This window comes from Populus trichocarpa, chromosome 10 (genome assembly GCF_000002775.5).
Source record: "Populus trichocarpa isolate Nisqually-1 chromosome 10, P.trichocarpa_v4.1, whole genome shotgun sequence".
Classification (NCBI taxonomy): domain Eukaryota; kingdom Viridiplantae; phylum Streptophyta; class Magnoliopsida; order Malpighiales; family Salicaceae; genus Populus; species Populus trichocarpa.
In genome coordinates this window covers 13,075,861-13,089,424 of record NC_037294.2, presented here as the reverse complement: position 1 = coordinate 13,089,424, position 13,564 = coordinate 13,075,861, and the positions used below count along the sequence as shown (strand labels likewise).

Below are 13,564 nucleotides of genomic sequence, written 5' to 3'. Positions count from 1 at the left end.
GTGTTCAAATCAAGCTTAAAGGCAGGCAGGCAGGCACACTATTCAAGACATCACGTCACAATCACAGGCCTCCCCCGACATGTAAAACTGTATCGAGCTCACGAGTGAAGTGATTCTGACGCTTTTCAACACTGGCCCATTTCTAAAATCCATGAGAATGTTTTATATGGTGTCTCTAAAATTGGAAAGAACAAAATGACAGCCTACCCAACAGCTTTTGTACAGTACCCTGCCTTCTCCTTCCACTCGTTTTCCACTTCCCTTCCATGATCTATCTTCGAAATAAATAAATAAATATATATATATATATATATATATATATATATATATATATATGTCCCCAATTTTATTTCTGACTTGGCTTCTCAATTATTTTTTGTAGTAAACAGTAAGGACTAAAGACTACGGACCACTTTCCCGACCTACACGCACAGAGGATGATCGATTACTATAATATAATTAATTGGTTTGGCGGGTGAACCGGTTAATTTGGTTTTTTTTATTAATTTTTTATAGTTTTATTTTTTAATGTTAGTTTTATGAAAAATTAAAATTTATAATCTCTTTTGATTTATTTTTTATGAGATTATTTCGATATCACGACACATGTTGTTAGTTTGACAGATTGACTCCGGTTTTTTTTTTCAATTGCATCCTTAAATATTGAGTTTATTGAGAATTGAATTTCATAATTTGTTTTGATTTGTTTTTTATGAGGTTATTCTAATCTCATGACTTTGGTCACAAGTTTGACAAGCTAACCCAAGTTGACCCGGGTTATTTTTTTATATATTTTGTTTTAATTTGTTTTGATTTATTATCCATAACATTTTCAATTTGATTTGGATTTCATCATTTAACATTATATTGATTTGGATTTGGAATTCATAATTTGTTTCAATATGCTTTCTATAGGGTTATCATGATCTTATGACCCGGATCACGGATTTGACAGATTAACCCGGTCAATCCAATATGTTATCGTCTCAATATTTTTTTAAAAAATATTATTTTGATTTTTTTAATCTAACTATATTTTTTTATTCATTATTTAGGGTGTTTTTTACTCGTCAAATTAATAGAATTACATATTGTTAACCACTACATGATTATTATTTTTTTCAATTAGCAAAATTATTAACAAACGTTTAATATTTTTTTAATGTTATAAAAAAATTGATATTAATCGCAGTGTAGCGAGGGAATATAATGTAGTAGGAGGACGGTAGAGCATGTGAGCTTTTGAAAATGGGATTTGATGTGATGTCCAAGAGATTAGGGAAGTGGAGGTCAGCTAATGCGAATTTCCAAACGCACGGTGGCAAAGTTGCATTTTAAAGAAATTGCATGGCTGTTTACTGTTGTGAACTGGAGAAAATACCATAAACAAGCATTACATTATTGCTTGTTATTGTTTGTAAGGTACACAATGTAAAGTTGGCCCAATCGGCAGAGGCGAACATGGGCACGGTGCTTCCTTCCTTTCATTCATTCAGTCACCTACTGGCCCGTGTGCACTAAATTATTGCCCCCTGCTGTGTTGACAAATCCTGAGAAATCTCCTTGATGGTGATTCGCTTGTTTTTATATTTCCCTAGATGACAATGCCTGCAGGAGGGGCATGGCTCCGTCTCAGGTACACCATGATCATATAACCACAGGCAGCGTTGTTGTTAAGAATGAGATGGATGGGCACGTTAATTGAAGCTAAACACGTTATTCTGCACATAAGAAATAATAAAAAATGGATCAATGACTACTCAACGATTTGATATCTGATCTTAACCTTCCATCAACTTAGGCTTGCTTCTTGAGGAAATTTCTCGAAGTATAGTGACCAGTAATCACATGAACTGCAATTGGATAGATCTGTGAGCGTTTCTAAAAGAAATTTACTTCATTTTTTTTATAAAAAAATAAAAAAAATTATATGTTTTGGATTGTTTTAATGCGCTGATTTTAAAAATAATTTCTAAAATATAAAAAAACATCATTTTAAAATACTTTAAAAATCAACACGAACACATTTCCATTCTAGCAAACTCAATTTCTAAGCTTACCACCAGCAGCAGAAAGAACAGCAACAAAACCTCGTTCACAATAAAGTAGGCAAAAGTGGGACTTTTATCATTTCTGTATGAGTCTGCTTTCCTGACAAACAAAGAGGATTCTCAGTAATCCCCTGGAAAAAATTAGTCGTCCAAGTGGGGCAGCAGTGGTAGTTCAACTTGAGAATTAATGCCAGTCTTCATCACTTTTCCCATACCTTAATAAAAAAAATTGGCTCTCTTGCCACTTTATGTAGAATCTATGGCAAGTGCAAAAAATGAAGACAGTAAAATAAATGTTTTTATCATCTTTTGATCCACAAAATGACCAAGGCAGGTGCTGCTTCAAAATTGATCCACTATCTTTTATTACCACAATATATATATACACCTTTTGATTCACCCTGAAAAATACAGAAGATTCCACCTCCAAAACAAAAAAAAAAGGGCAAGACCTGAAAATGAAAATACCTAAAGAAACGGTAATGGAAATTTTAAAACAAAATGATTATAAAAAAAAAGAGAGGGTACTGCTACTAATTAACAAAAGGTGATCCAGGGAGACACAGAGTAAGTGGTCGGTCCCACTTTCACTCAGTCCCAGCTCAGCATATCATACAGAACCGCACTAGGGTTTGGTTTGATGTGAGTAATGAAAAAGAGTTGACCTCACTCGGCTGCTTTTTGACTCAGTGAGTTATGAGTCATGGTTAAGCAGCACCGCCTACTGGGTGGTGGTTGTTGACCCGCCAAGCCGAGGTGGCAATGAGTGGGCGAGTATGCCAACCCAACATCAAACACCCATTATTCTCTTCCACTCTATACCCGTCTCCACCAGCAAACAGGGCCAACAACATGCTGGCTTGCTTAAACGCGTTTGAACCAAGATGAACCGGAGCAAACCCAGCCGAACTCAGCCGAGTTCGCCACTGAGTCAGGGTCTCGTGCCTCTCAACTCGGCTAGATCCTTCACAAGCCACAACATTGCAAATCTGCTTCGCCAAGTACACCTCTGACATTACCTTATCCTGGGTACTCACTGATCCCTCCAACGAGTCAAACAGAGTCGAGTAATAGTGCAGTGACTCGGTGAACCTGTCCAAGAAAACTGGACCGTTATGGTTCGCTTCTTGCTCAACGACAGTAACAATCTCCGGTTTCATTTGTTTCACAACTGATAAAACCTTTTTCATAGCTCCCGGTATAGCCAACAATTTATGAAACTCAAAGATCGAGTTAACAGCCACAGACTCGAACTCAGTAGGTCTGAGTTCTAGCATGGAAGCATCGAGATCAGCCAAACTGTTAGCCACAAAACCTCTATACTCGAATTCCACATGAATAGTCTCTGCCAACTGAGCCAACTTCCACCCCACCTCTTGAAGCTGGTCCGTGTTATCATGAGCCGGTGGTCCAATGCCGGTTAACCGCAAAGCAGGTGGGCCACCAGGTCTGAGAGCAAGAGCTTGCATTAAAGCGGGCCACTGCATGCCTTGGTTCATAGAAAAATCAATAACATGAACCCGTTTTTTCCCTTCAAAGGCTTCAAGAATCGCTTGATTGGCCGTGAAGTGAGCAAACTTGAGATAAGGGCAGGTCTCATAGAAGTGTATCTGAAGAATATCTGAGAGAGAGTGGTCGGTTGAATTTTGAGGGTATAATTTGTAGATTCTCCGAGCTAATGCCTCGGCGAAGTAGGTGGCTACCTTACGCATGGCTCCGGCCTGAGAAACAGCTAAAAAGCCGATTTGTTTGACGAGGGCTTCCGCCAGATTTAAGTTGTTTTCTTGGACTGCTTCGGCACAGGCCATTAAGAGATGGACGAGACGAACACCGTTTTCTTGTGAGTCAACCAGGACTACCGGGCGAGTTGACTCGGTCGAAGCCACAAGAGAACCGAGAGTTGTGGAGGACGAGGATGGCGAAGAGGATGTTTGATATAGGTCTGTTTTTAAGCGTTTAGATTCTCTAGAGTCGATCTGGGTTGGAGAGAAGACAGCCTTACCTGGTATGACTTTCAGATCATATTCCGATGATGAAGATTCCTCGAACAGCTTTGGTTGCTGATGATGTTTGCGGTCGGTGAAATCGATGGAGGTGACGGTGGAAGATTCAGCAGGAGCAAGTAAAGAATCAGCAGAAAGATCGAAATGGTGATTTGGGTTTAACTCAGAAAGCATGCTTTCAAGCCAAGTAGACAGATCGGAAGGATTGTAGTGAACAGAATCAGATGCAAGATGGGAAAGACCATCTTCTTGTGCATGACCCATCACTTCTTCAAGCTGTTCAAGTTTTTGGGCAACCTCAGCCATGTCTGATGACCTTACTTTGTAACCCAAAACAGCTAAAAGTTCATCCATCCCGCCATCTGCTTGACGTCCCTTCTCTTCCTCCCACGTCTTAGCTTTCCCGTTATTAGAAGTCATAGTACCGGTGCTAGTAAGAGAATACCCACCTGCGGCAAGAGAAGATGGGTTAGTAAGTTGTTGAGGATGGAGATTTGAGTGTTCTCTTTTCATGCTTCTTTCATTCTAATTTCTACTGAGGGGGTTGGAGTTTTGGATTGATGTTTTTTGGTGGCCTTGTGTGGGGATGGTGGTTGAGCTCAGAAACCAAGGAGGGGTGTTACTGGGTGGAGGAATCTGGGCATTGGGGATTGGGGGTTTATCACTGGCACTTGGCACTTCAAGATCAGGGGAAAAATCTTTAGCGTTAAAATATGCATAAATAATAATTAGAGAGGAAAAATAACGCTCGTGATGGGGGCGCAAGCTCCAATGAAACTATCGAGGACGACAACCACGACTACCATCTCAAACAGATAAAGATGAGGGGAAATCTTATTTTTCAAAAAAAAAAAAATTATATAGTCTTAGGAGGGAATTTTGATAGGAGGCAGCCGTCCTCTAATCTCATAATAGTACCTTTTTCCTTTTTTCTTTTTTTCATTTTTTTGTGTGAGATCACTTCATTTGTTTTTTAAAGTTTAAGAGCTGAAATTAGGCTCATTGGTGTATTTAATTTTAGTTGCCAGGTTTACATGAAAATCATGCCGTGTTGGAGGAAGGGGAAAGATGTGTGCTTTCCATTAATGCAAGCATTGGTGGATTATTTCTGCGAGGAACTTAGTTTTGTGCCAGCCAAGGATTCTGGGTGGTATAAATTAGGGCTCTAGATACTGTTTTTTTTTAAAAATATTTTTTATTTTTTTTATTTTAAATTAATATTTTTTTAATGTTTTTAAATTTTTTTAATTTACTAATATCAAAAATAATATTATTTTAATATATTTTTAAATAAAAAACTTTTTAAAATGTAACCGCCGCAACCATAATCCTCGACCAGCTCCTAATGGTGATAGGGCTTCAGACTTTAGTATTCAATTTCAGCAGCATGAGAGGGCTATCATCTATTCTATGCGTAGAGTGGAGAGTTTTGCTCCCAGAACTTATTAATTAACTGCTAATCTCATCCTCCTATCAGATTTGAATTATACTGTCAGTCCTTCAAATTGCGTTGAATTGGTTCACACTGGATCTCGAAAATGGTTACAGAATCACATGGACCAACTAATAATTTTATTGAAAAGAGGAAGCTGCTATTTAATCCTTGTTTTTTGAATGTAGTTTAACCTAGACCTTCGTGTTTAGGAATCTATGTGTTCGTCCTTGGACTTATGGTGACCGTTCTTTTATTAAAACAACGGGAGATGTTTTAGGTATTTAGTGTGGGTTTGTTATTGTGATGCGTGTTGTAGTTTTTTAAAGTATTTATTATTTTAAAATATATTAAAATAGTGTTTTTTTATATATATATTTTTAATATCAACACGGCAAAATCATCTAAGAACACCTGAAAAAATTAATTTCATATTTTTAAAATGAAAAATATTTTGAAAAGCAAGTTGTAATGTAAAAACAAATATTCGGTCAGTGGTTTACGCGATCACGCTTTCTTAACGTAAAAAAATTATTCACGTCATAGGGTATTATTTAGCATTCTTATTAAACTCAATCCAGCATGTTAATCCTGAAACCTCCCAACCCGACTCATTGCCTAACTCGAATTTAAAATTAAACTCGGACAACTAGTAAAAAGTATGGTTTGCTTTTAAAAAAATAAATATAGTTTTTTTTTAATATTGAGACGACAACATATTGAATCGACCTATAATTCATTGTTTAACCCATCAAATTCATAATTCGAGTCCTGCCACGGTAATCTCATTAAAAGCAAATTAAAATAATTTATAAAAAATAAATTAAAATTAAGTAAACATTGAATGAGAAGAAAATGAATATTTTTTTTTTGGAAAAAAGGGACATTAAAATAAAAGGGATGCAAGAAAACAAAAGCCACCTCCTTCACTGTTCTTATGAACATTGAATGAGGTGACTTAGCACTCCGGCTTTTTTTTTTTTAATATTCAATGCAAGCATTATTTTGGGATGTAAAATAAAAATTTAGAACAAAAAAAAAAAAACATATTCCTTTAACAAAGCAACAATAGGGAAAAGTCAGGGACTAGGCTATAGATTTTTAAATATAAAATGTTAGGTTTCAGTCACCATCAAAACCACAAATTGAATAATAATTTATTCTATTGAGAATTTTAATAACAATGAGAAACATAATATTTCTTTTCTTTTTTTCATATAAAGTATAGATAGCATAAACCATTAATAGGCCTCATATTCAATGGTTTCAAATTCAAAGGAGACCTTGAAAGAATAATTTTTATGATACTAGCTAGTTTGATGTAGATAGATTGTTCAAGATCCGGTTCAAGAAGGATTCAATTTCAAGTGTGAAAGCTGGACCGATGATGCTCTTTGTCATTAAGAAAAAGAAACTACAATCTTAATTAATGATATAATTTAAATAACTGTGACACAACTCTAATCGTAGCCCTACGGTAGCATTCAACTTGATTAAACATAAGTTTCTCAGCATGTAATTAGGTGGATCCTCAGCTATTTAAAATAAAATACGAGGGTCAATTTTTATCTAACAAAGAATGGAATAAAAAAAACCATAAAAATACTTAAGTTAATATATAGGTTACGAGACGAGATAACCTTATAATAAATAAATAATGAAATTTAATTCCTAAAAAATCAAATATTAAAGGTTAAGATCAAGAAAAAAAAAAACTAAATACATGAGATCAGAATAAGTCTATACAAAGAAAATTAAAAATATTATAAAGCTCAATTTCAAACAATCTAATATTTTATAGTGAAATTGAAAAAAAATAATAAAAGAATAAAAGAAAATCAAGTTGAGGGGGGATTGAAAAAAACACACGTGTTCAATAAAAAAATGGCAAAAAAAATTAATTAAGCCAAAGTTAATCTGCTAAATTCACTACCTAGGTTGTGAAAATGGGATAACCCCATAAAAAACAATTAAAAAAAACCCAATTTTAAACGATAAAATATTGAATGATGAAATAAAAAAATCAATTATAAAAAGCAGCACAAAAAAATAACTTGAGTCAATTTTAGTTAATCTGCAACCTGAGTAACGAGATTGTGATGAATCCATAAAAAAATACGAAGCTCCCAACAAATCCAATGTTAAAAGTTAAAATTAAGAAAAAAATTACAAGATTGGTGTACAACCCATCATAAATCGTATTAAAAAAAATATAATTTCCTAAAAAATCTAATATTGAATAATAAAATAAAATAAAAAATTGAGTTGTTGGAGGGTGAAATTGAAAAAATAACAAGTTACAAAAAAAAAAAAACATAAAACACTATGAATAGTGTTTTGTGAGTTTTACTACCATGATTTAATCATACTTTTTAGTCTTTTGTTAACTAGTTAACATGTTTGTTATTGATATAATTTTTATGATCATAATTTTTTAAAATAGGTTAAAAAAACTATAAATTATAGTTTTTTCATAATGAAGATTTTTAAAAAATATTTTTAGTGAGATTTGTATAGAAATATGGTAAGACAATAATGGGATGAGTTTTAATTATTCTATTTTAAGAAAATTCTATGGTGGAGTAAAAATATTAAAACAATTAAATAGATAAGGAAAAAAAAAGTGCATAGCCTAAAGAATTCAGATCAGAGGTGCTTGGCCTAGAAGGGTAGCCCGTAGCCCTACCTTGAGTATTTTTTTTCTTTTTAAACTCAGGAGCATGACACATCACCCACGTGAGTTTGTTTTTATACGAAACAAAGTGGATAATGTTTCGTTTGCATAGACAAATAACCTGTTGTTCCTGGTAGCAAATTACGGTGGCTAGAATAACAGGTCTCGGGTATTTGGAACCTAATTTTTAATTTTTAATTTTTTTTATTTAAAAAATTCAAAAAATATTATGTAAACCTTAATAATTCCATTTTTTAACCTTACATAAGTAAAAAAAAAATCTAAAATCAAACTGAATCAAAATAAATTTTAAGTGTTTTAATTTATCTTTTTCAATATAATCAAAAACTTTTTCAAAGTCAAATTCATTGACATTAATATTGGTATATTCTGTAAACGAATCTTGTCCTTCCAAAAGTTCTTTCTCCTCATCTTTTTTTTAATGATTATTTCTTCTTTCCAGCACTAAAAAATTAAAAAATTATATTAAATATTTTTTACTTAAAAATATATTAAAATAATTATTTTTAGTTTTTTTATATCATCACATTAAAATCATCAAAATATAAAAAACACCAAAAAAATACCATATCAAACATGCAGTCAAGTGTGGGTGCGCATTGCTTTTGTTTCAGGGAGACATTGATATGATTTGGTTGTTGCTTTTTTTCTTTGTTTTTGATGGCATGCCGTGTAACAAAATTATATTGAATGTGAAAACGCCATTTGACAAAACAAGGGCGTTCATTTTCAATCATGTCGTGTCCAATATGAGCTAACCACCATGGCGATTCCCAGCTGTAAGATTGTAGTTTCAGCAACGTATTAACTTCAAAACTTAAGAGTTTCCGCCCCAGTGTTCTCGAGAGCGGAAAAAGCAATTGATTATCGATACCTGGCTAGAAATTCAAAGGAATACATGGAAAGGGTAATTTTTTCTCCAGTGCCCAGGCCAGTGATAAGGCTGTTATCAAGAGGGTGTTTGGAAACATGATTGTAGTTATTTTTAAAAATATTTTATACTCGGAAATGTATTAAAATAATATTTTTAATTTTTTAATTTTTTTTTTGATATCTGCGTATCAAAACTATCTAAAAACACTAAAAAATATTAATTTTAAATAAATAAAATAAATACTTTTAAAAAATTAAAAAAAATAGTTTGCACCGGATTTTTCTAATCACTTTCTAGACCTTGCATGGTTTGTCGCAAGCTTTATCCGGTCTGAGATGTTCGTCAATTTACCGTAAAATTACAAAAAATGGGTTACAAAACTTGAAAGAAATTGAGCGTGTAACAACAACTTCTACAAATGATTGTATATTTCAAGTACACGACCAAGGAAATTTATAACCTAAATCCTGCGCGAAACAAATCACAAAAACATAAGACTGTAAGAAACTACAAATATTTTTTTTAATTAAGATTTCGAGATAGAATTTTGAGTGACACTGATGCAAAACTTTGATGTATATTAATTAAACAAATACTTTAAAATTTATAGTTTGAATAAAACACATATTTTATTACACTGCAACACATAAACAAAATAAAGCCTCGATTAGAATGATATAAAAAATTGGCACATTTCATTATTTTTTTTATCTCTTGAAAAATGCTTATTTAGTCGTGTCATTTTAACTAAGTAATTTTGTTATATTATTTTTTAAAAAAAATAATTCAGAAGTTCAATTGAGACTGGTACGTGTTTGGAAGCGTGGTTGTGGTTACTTTTTAAAGTGTTTTTCACTCGGAAATGCATCAAAATAACATATTTTTTTATTTTTTAAAAATTATTTTTGACATCAGTACATTAAAATGATTTAAAAATATAAACAATTATTAATTTTATTTTTTTTTTAAAAAAAAGCAAACATAAAGAAGTTCAACATGGATACGTGGTACTTGAATGCAGAGGCTGAGGAACGTTTCTTGTTTCTATTTAGCTTTGTGGTGGTTTTTTCTTTTAAAAAAATATTTTTAATTAATATTTTTAAAATGTTTTTAATTATTCTGATAAATTAATATTAAAAATTAAAAATACTTTTAAAACAACCCCGCACTATATTAAAAAACACACAATTAATGTCCTCGCTTAGAATGCAGAGAACATGCATGCGTTAGTTTACCTATAAAAGCATTTTCAATGGCAAAAGATATTTAGAATAGTCAGATCGTTGATATAGTTTTTTTAATAATATAAATATGTTTTTTTTTCATGTGTACTCCAATAGAAAAAAATCACTTTAACAGCTAACTTTAATATATTTAATATTAATACTTTTAGTTTTTTTAAAAGCCATCGAGAAAAGTTTAATTGATAAAAGAATGAATTTTTAAATAATTTATTTTAATATTTTTATTCTTTTTGATAAACATGCAGGGATGATTCTTATTTGATTAAAAAAACTAGTTTTATATTTTTATTCTTTACTTAGCTCTTCTATTGAATCTATAAAATCAGAAACGAAAAAAAAGAAAAAAACTAGTTTTGTATTTTTTTGCTCTCTTATTAGAGATGCCTGAGCCTGCAGAGCCGTTGAGAAAATCCCATAACCTGCTTGGCGCGTGAAGAAACATCCTCTTTAGATGATTAAAACTCAAATGTCAGAGGCCTGCCCTACACGAGGAAGACCATTTGACTAAAACGGCCTCGCCGTCACGTCCAGCCCTCTTTTCGTCACCTTTTTATTCTTGTTCTTTAAAAAAGTCATAGATTGCATGAAAGCCTTCAGCAGCATTCCTATTTTAATAATTTGATTGTGCCTCGTAATCTTCACAATCCAAGAGCAACTACTTTTGAACTTCTTTGAGATATTTTCTCTTTTTTTAAAAATAAATAAATAAATATATACTTACAATGCCTTGTCTCAACATTATATTATAAAATAAATTAAAACACCCGAAGTTTTCTCTACCTACTCTCTCATCTTATTTTCACGTCAATTTTGATAGAAAATTTTTCATTCTTGGTATCTAATTTTTTTTTAGTATTTTTCATTTGGATTATTATTATTTTCTCAATTACATTATAAATTATGTTTGCGTGATTCTATATATATATTTCGAAGTTTTTGCTTTTCATTAACAGTAGCTCCTCCTTAGATTGTTGTTTATATCCAATTTTTATTTTATTTTCTGTCCTTGAGATTTTGATTAACATTTTAATCTATAAACTTTATTTATTTTTAGTTATATCCCTATAGTTTATACTGACATCATTTTATTTGTTATTGTCTATTTAGATTTGCATGGTCTCGAATGCTCTCTAGTCTCCATGATAAATGAAAGGCTGATTTTACATAAAAAAAATTTACGTTGTTTTTAAAATTAAAATTAAGAAATCAAGGATGAAAATTGACATTTAAGAAAAAAGAACCCTTTCATGCATTTACTATTCAAAGGACACGGAAATGTATAATCTAGCCCCTTTGATTTCACTTTTTTCATGTACGGTCCCTATTCCTCAGGCATCTTGGGATTTGATCCTTAAGTTTATTTTTTATGTTTTAGTCCCCCAATATCAAGAGAAAACATTGAAATTCACTAGAAAAGAGACATAAAGCTCTTAAATTGTCAAATTCTAGCTACTAATAACTGCAATTTTTAGTTTTTTTTTAAGTTTAACGTGGGTGTCCGGGCCAGCTTGCGCGCATCTTGACTAATCTCACGGGCCTTGAAGTTAACGACCATGTAAGTCTCCAGTTGCCATCATATTAACAACCACAGGGCTCGAACCTGAGACCATAGAGGGAGCAAACCTCTTGGTCCCAAGTTTTTACCACTGGCTCACCACCTAAATGGTTCAATTTTAAGTCTTTAGATTGATAACTCGGTAGAGATGATTTTTACCTTTAATTATGATTGCAAGTTATATCAAGACTCGGAAGATTTTTAATTTAATCTGACTTAGAGTTTTTTAGTTAAAGACGACATCGCCTGCATGCAATAGGCTCCGTATACCCTTTTTTCAATCTATAACAAGAAACCCACGCTGAAGCAGAATATTGCAGGATGAGACTCCGTGGATTTTTTTACAGCACAAGCAACATTCCACTACTTCTTGATTTTCCTCGGCCTCAACCCACTTCTTGCCTTGGAAAGGCAACACAGCTCCTTTCCTTTCCACAAAAATACATTATAAAGCTTTCTAGAAGGCAACCTTCAAGACCGCGATTCAGAATCATGGTTGCCTTTAAAATCGTGATTTAAAGCAGCAGTTGTATTAAACTATATTATTTACCCAATATTTTTTAATCCTTGTCATTCGCCTAGAATTTTATGCTAGCTATGTTATTTTTAAAAAAATTCGTTATAGAAAAGACGAGCTGACATGCATCACCACGTGATTCCTGCACGTGTAGACCCAGAACAGCTTCAAGGTGGCACGTAGCAATCCATTTCACCGTGTGCCAGCTTTGTTCTGGGGCCCACAACCCATGTGGTCATCACAGGTGTTTATATTCCTGTTTTATTGGGGCCCACGATAGCCATCCTCGGGAGCTGGAGGCCGTTCGTTCTTTTGATTTTCGCGGCTATTTTCCTGGTGGATCTAAAAATACGGATCTGCAGGGGTACGTTTTTTGTTTTCTTTATAGGGACCAGGGAGGGAGCTGTGTTCATACTTCTATCGTTTTTTATGCATAAATACTATATTTATCTTTCTAAAAATCGTCTGCTTGGAGGTCCGGATTTACAAGGTAAACTCGTGTATTTATTGAATTAAGGTCCCCATCGCGTTGCACTGCCATTTGATGTAGCACAGCTGAGCTAACTAAAATAAGTTTGCTTTATTCCTTGGTTTTATGGGTTTAAACTTCGTGTTCAATATTAAAAAACATTTTTAATTCCTTTTAAGTATATACTAGATTCATCTTGGGTTTCAAAAATTGTCTATAATTACTTGGCTTCGATTGAGATAATATGAAAACACTTTTACTGTAAAAAAAAAAAAATAGATTGCCATCGGGGTACACGGTGTGATCATCATAGGAATCAAAGATCATTACCCAGTAAACACTAAATTGATGAGTCACACTACGTAACAAATCAGGTTAGATTTTATCTGATATGAAAAGGACGTTCATGGTATACTAATTTTATGAAGAGTTATTACCACTCAAATTAACTTATTAAACTCGTAATTCAGATAATAAAATTAAAAAAATAAAAAAATCATAAAATTATTTTAATAAAAACAAATGTCGGATGATGAAGACTGAAAAAAATATATATAAAAAAATAAAGAGAGATAACCCGATCTAACTTTTTAAACCCCTAATTTTAGTCATTAAACTGAAAATATCATATTTATAAAAATAACAAAGTACAATTCTCACCCAATTAAATATTAAAAGTTTAAAATATAAAAATAATTTTAATTATAAAAAATTAATAAAAAAA

At 32.5% G+C, this 13,564-nt stretch overlaps 1 protein-coding gene across 1 annotated transcript; it reads right to left on the bottom strand.

Annotated features, from left to right (window-relative positions):
* Positions 1 to 2,389: 2,389 nt before the first annotated feature.
* LOC7475521 (DELLA protein GAIP) lies at positions 2,390 to 5,120 on the bottom strand. Its single transcript, XM_002314763.4, has one exon. It carries the CDS (start codon positions 4,565 to 4,567, stop codon positions 2,759 to 2,761), a length of 1,809 nt encoding a protein of 602 aa, XP_002314799.3. The 5' UTR covers positions 4,568 to 5,120; the 3' UTR covers positions 2,390 to 2,758.
* Between the last annotated feature and the right edge of the window lie 8,444 nt (positions 5,121 to 13,564).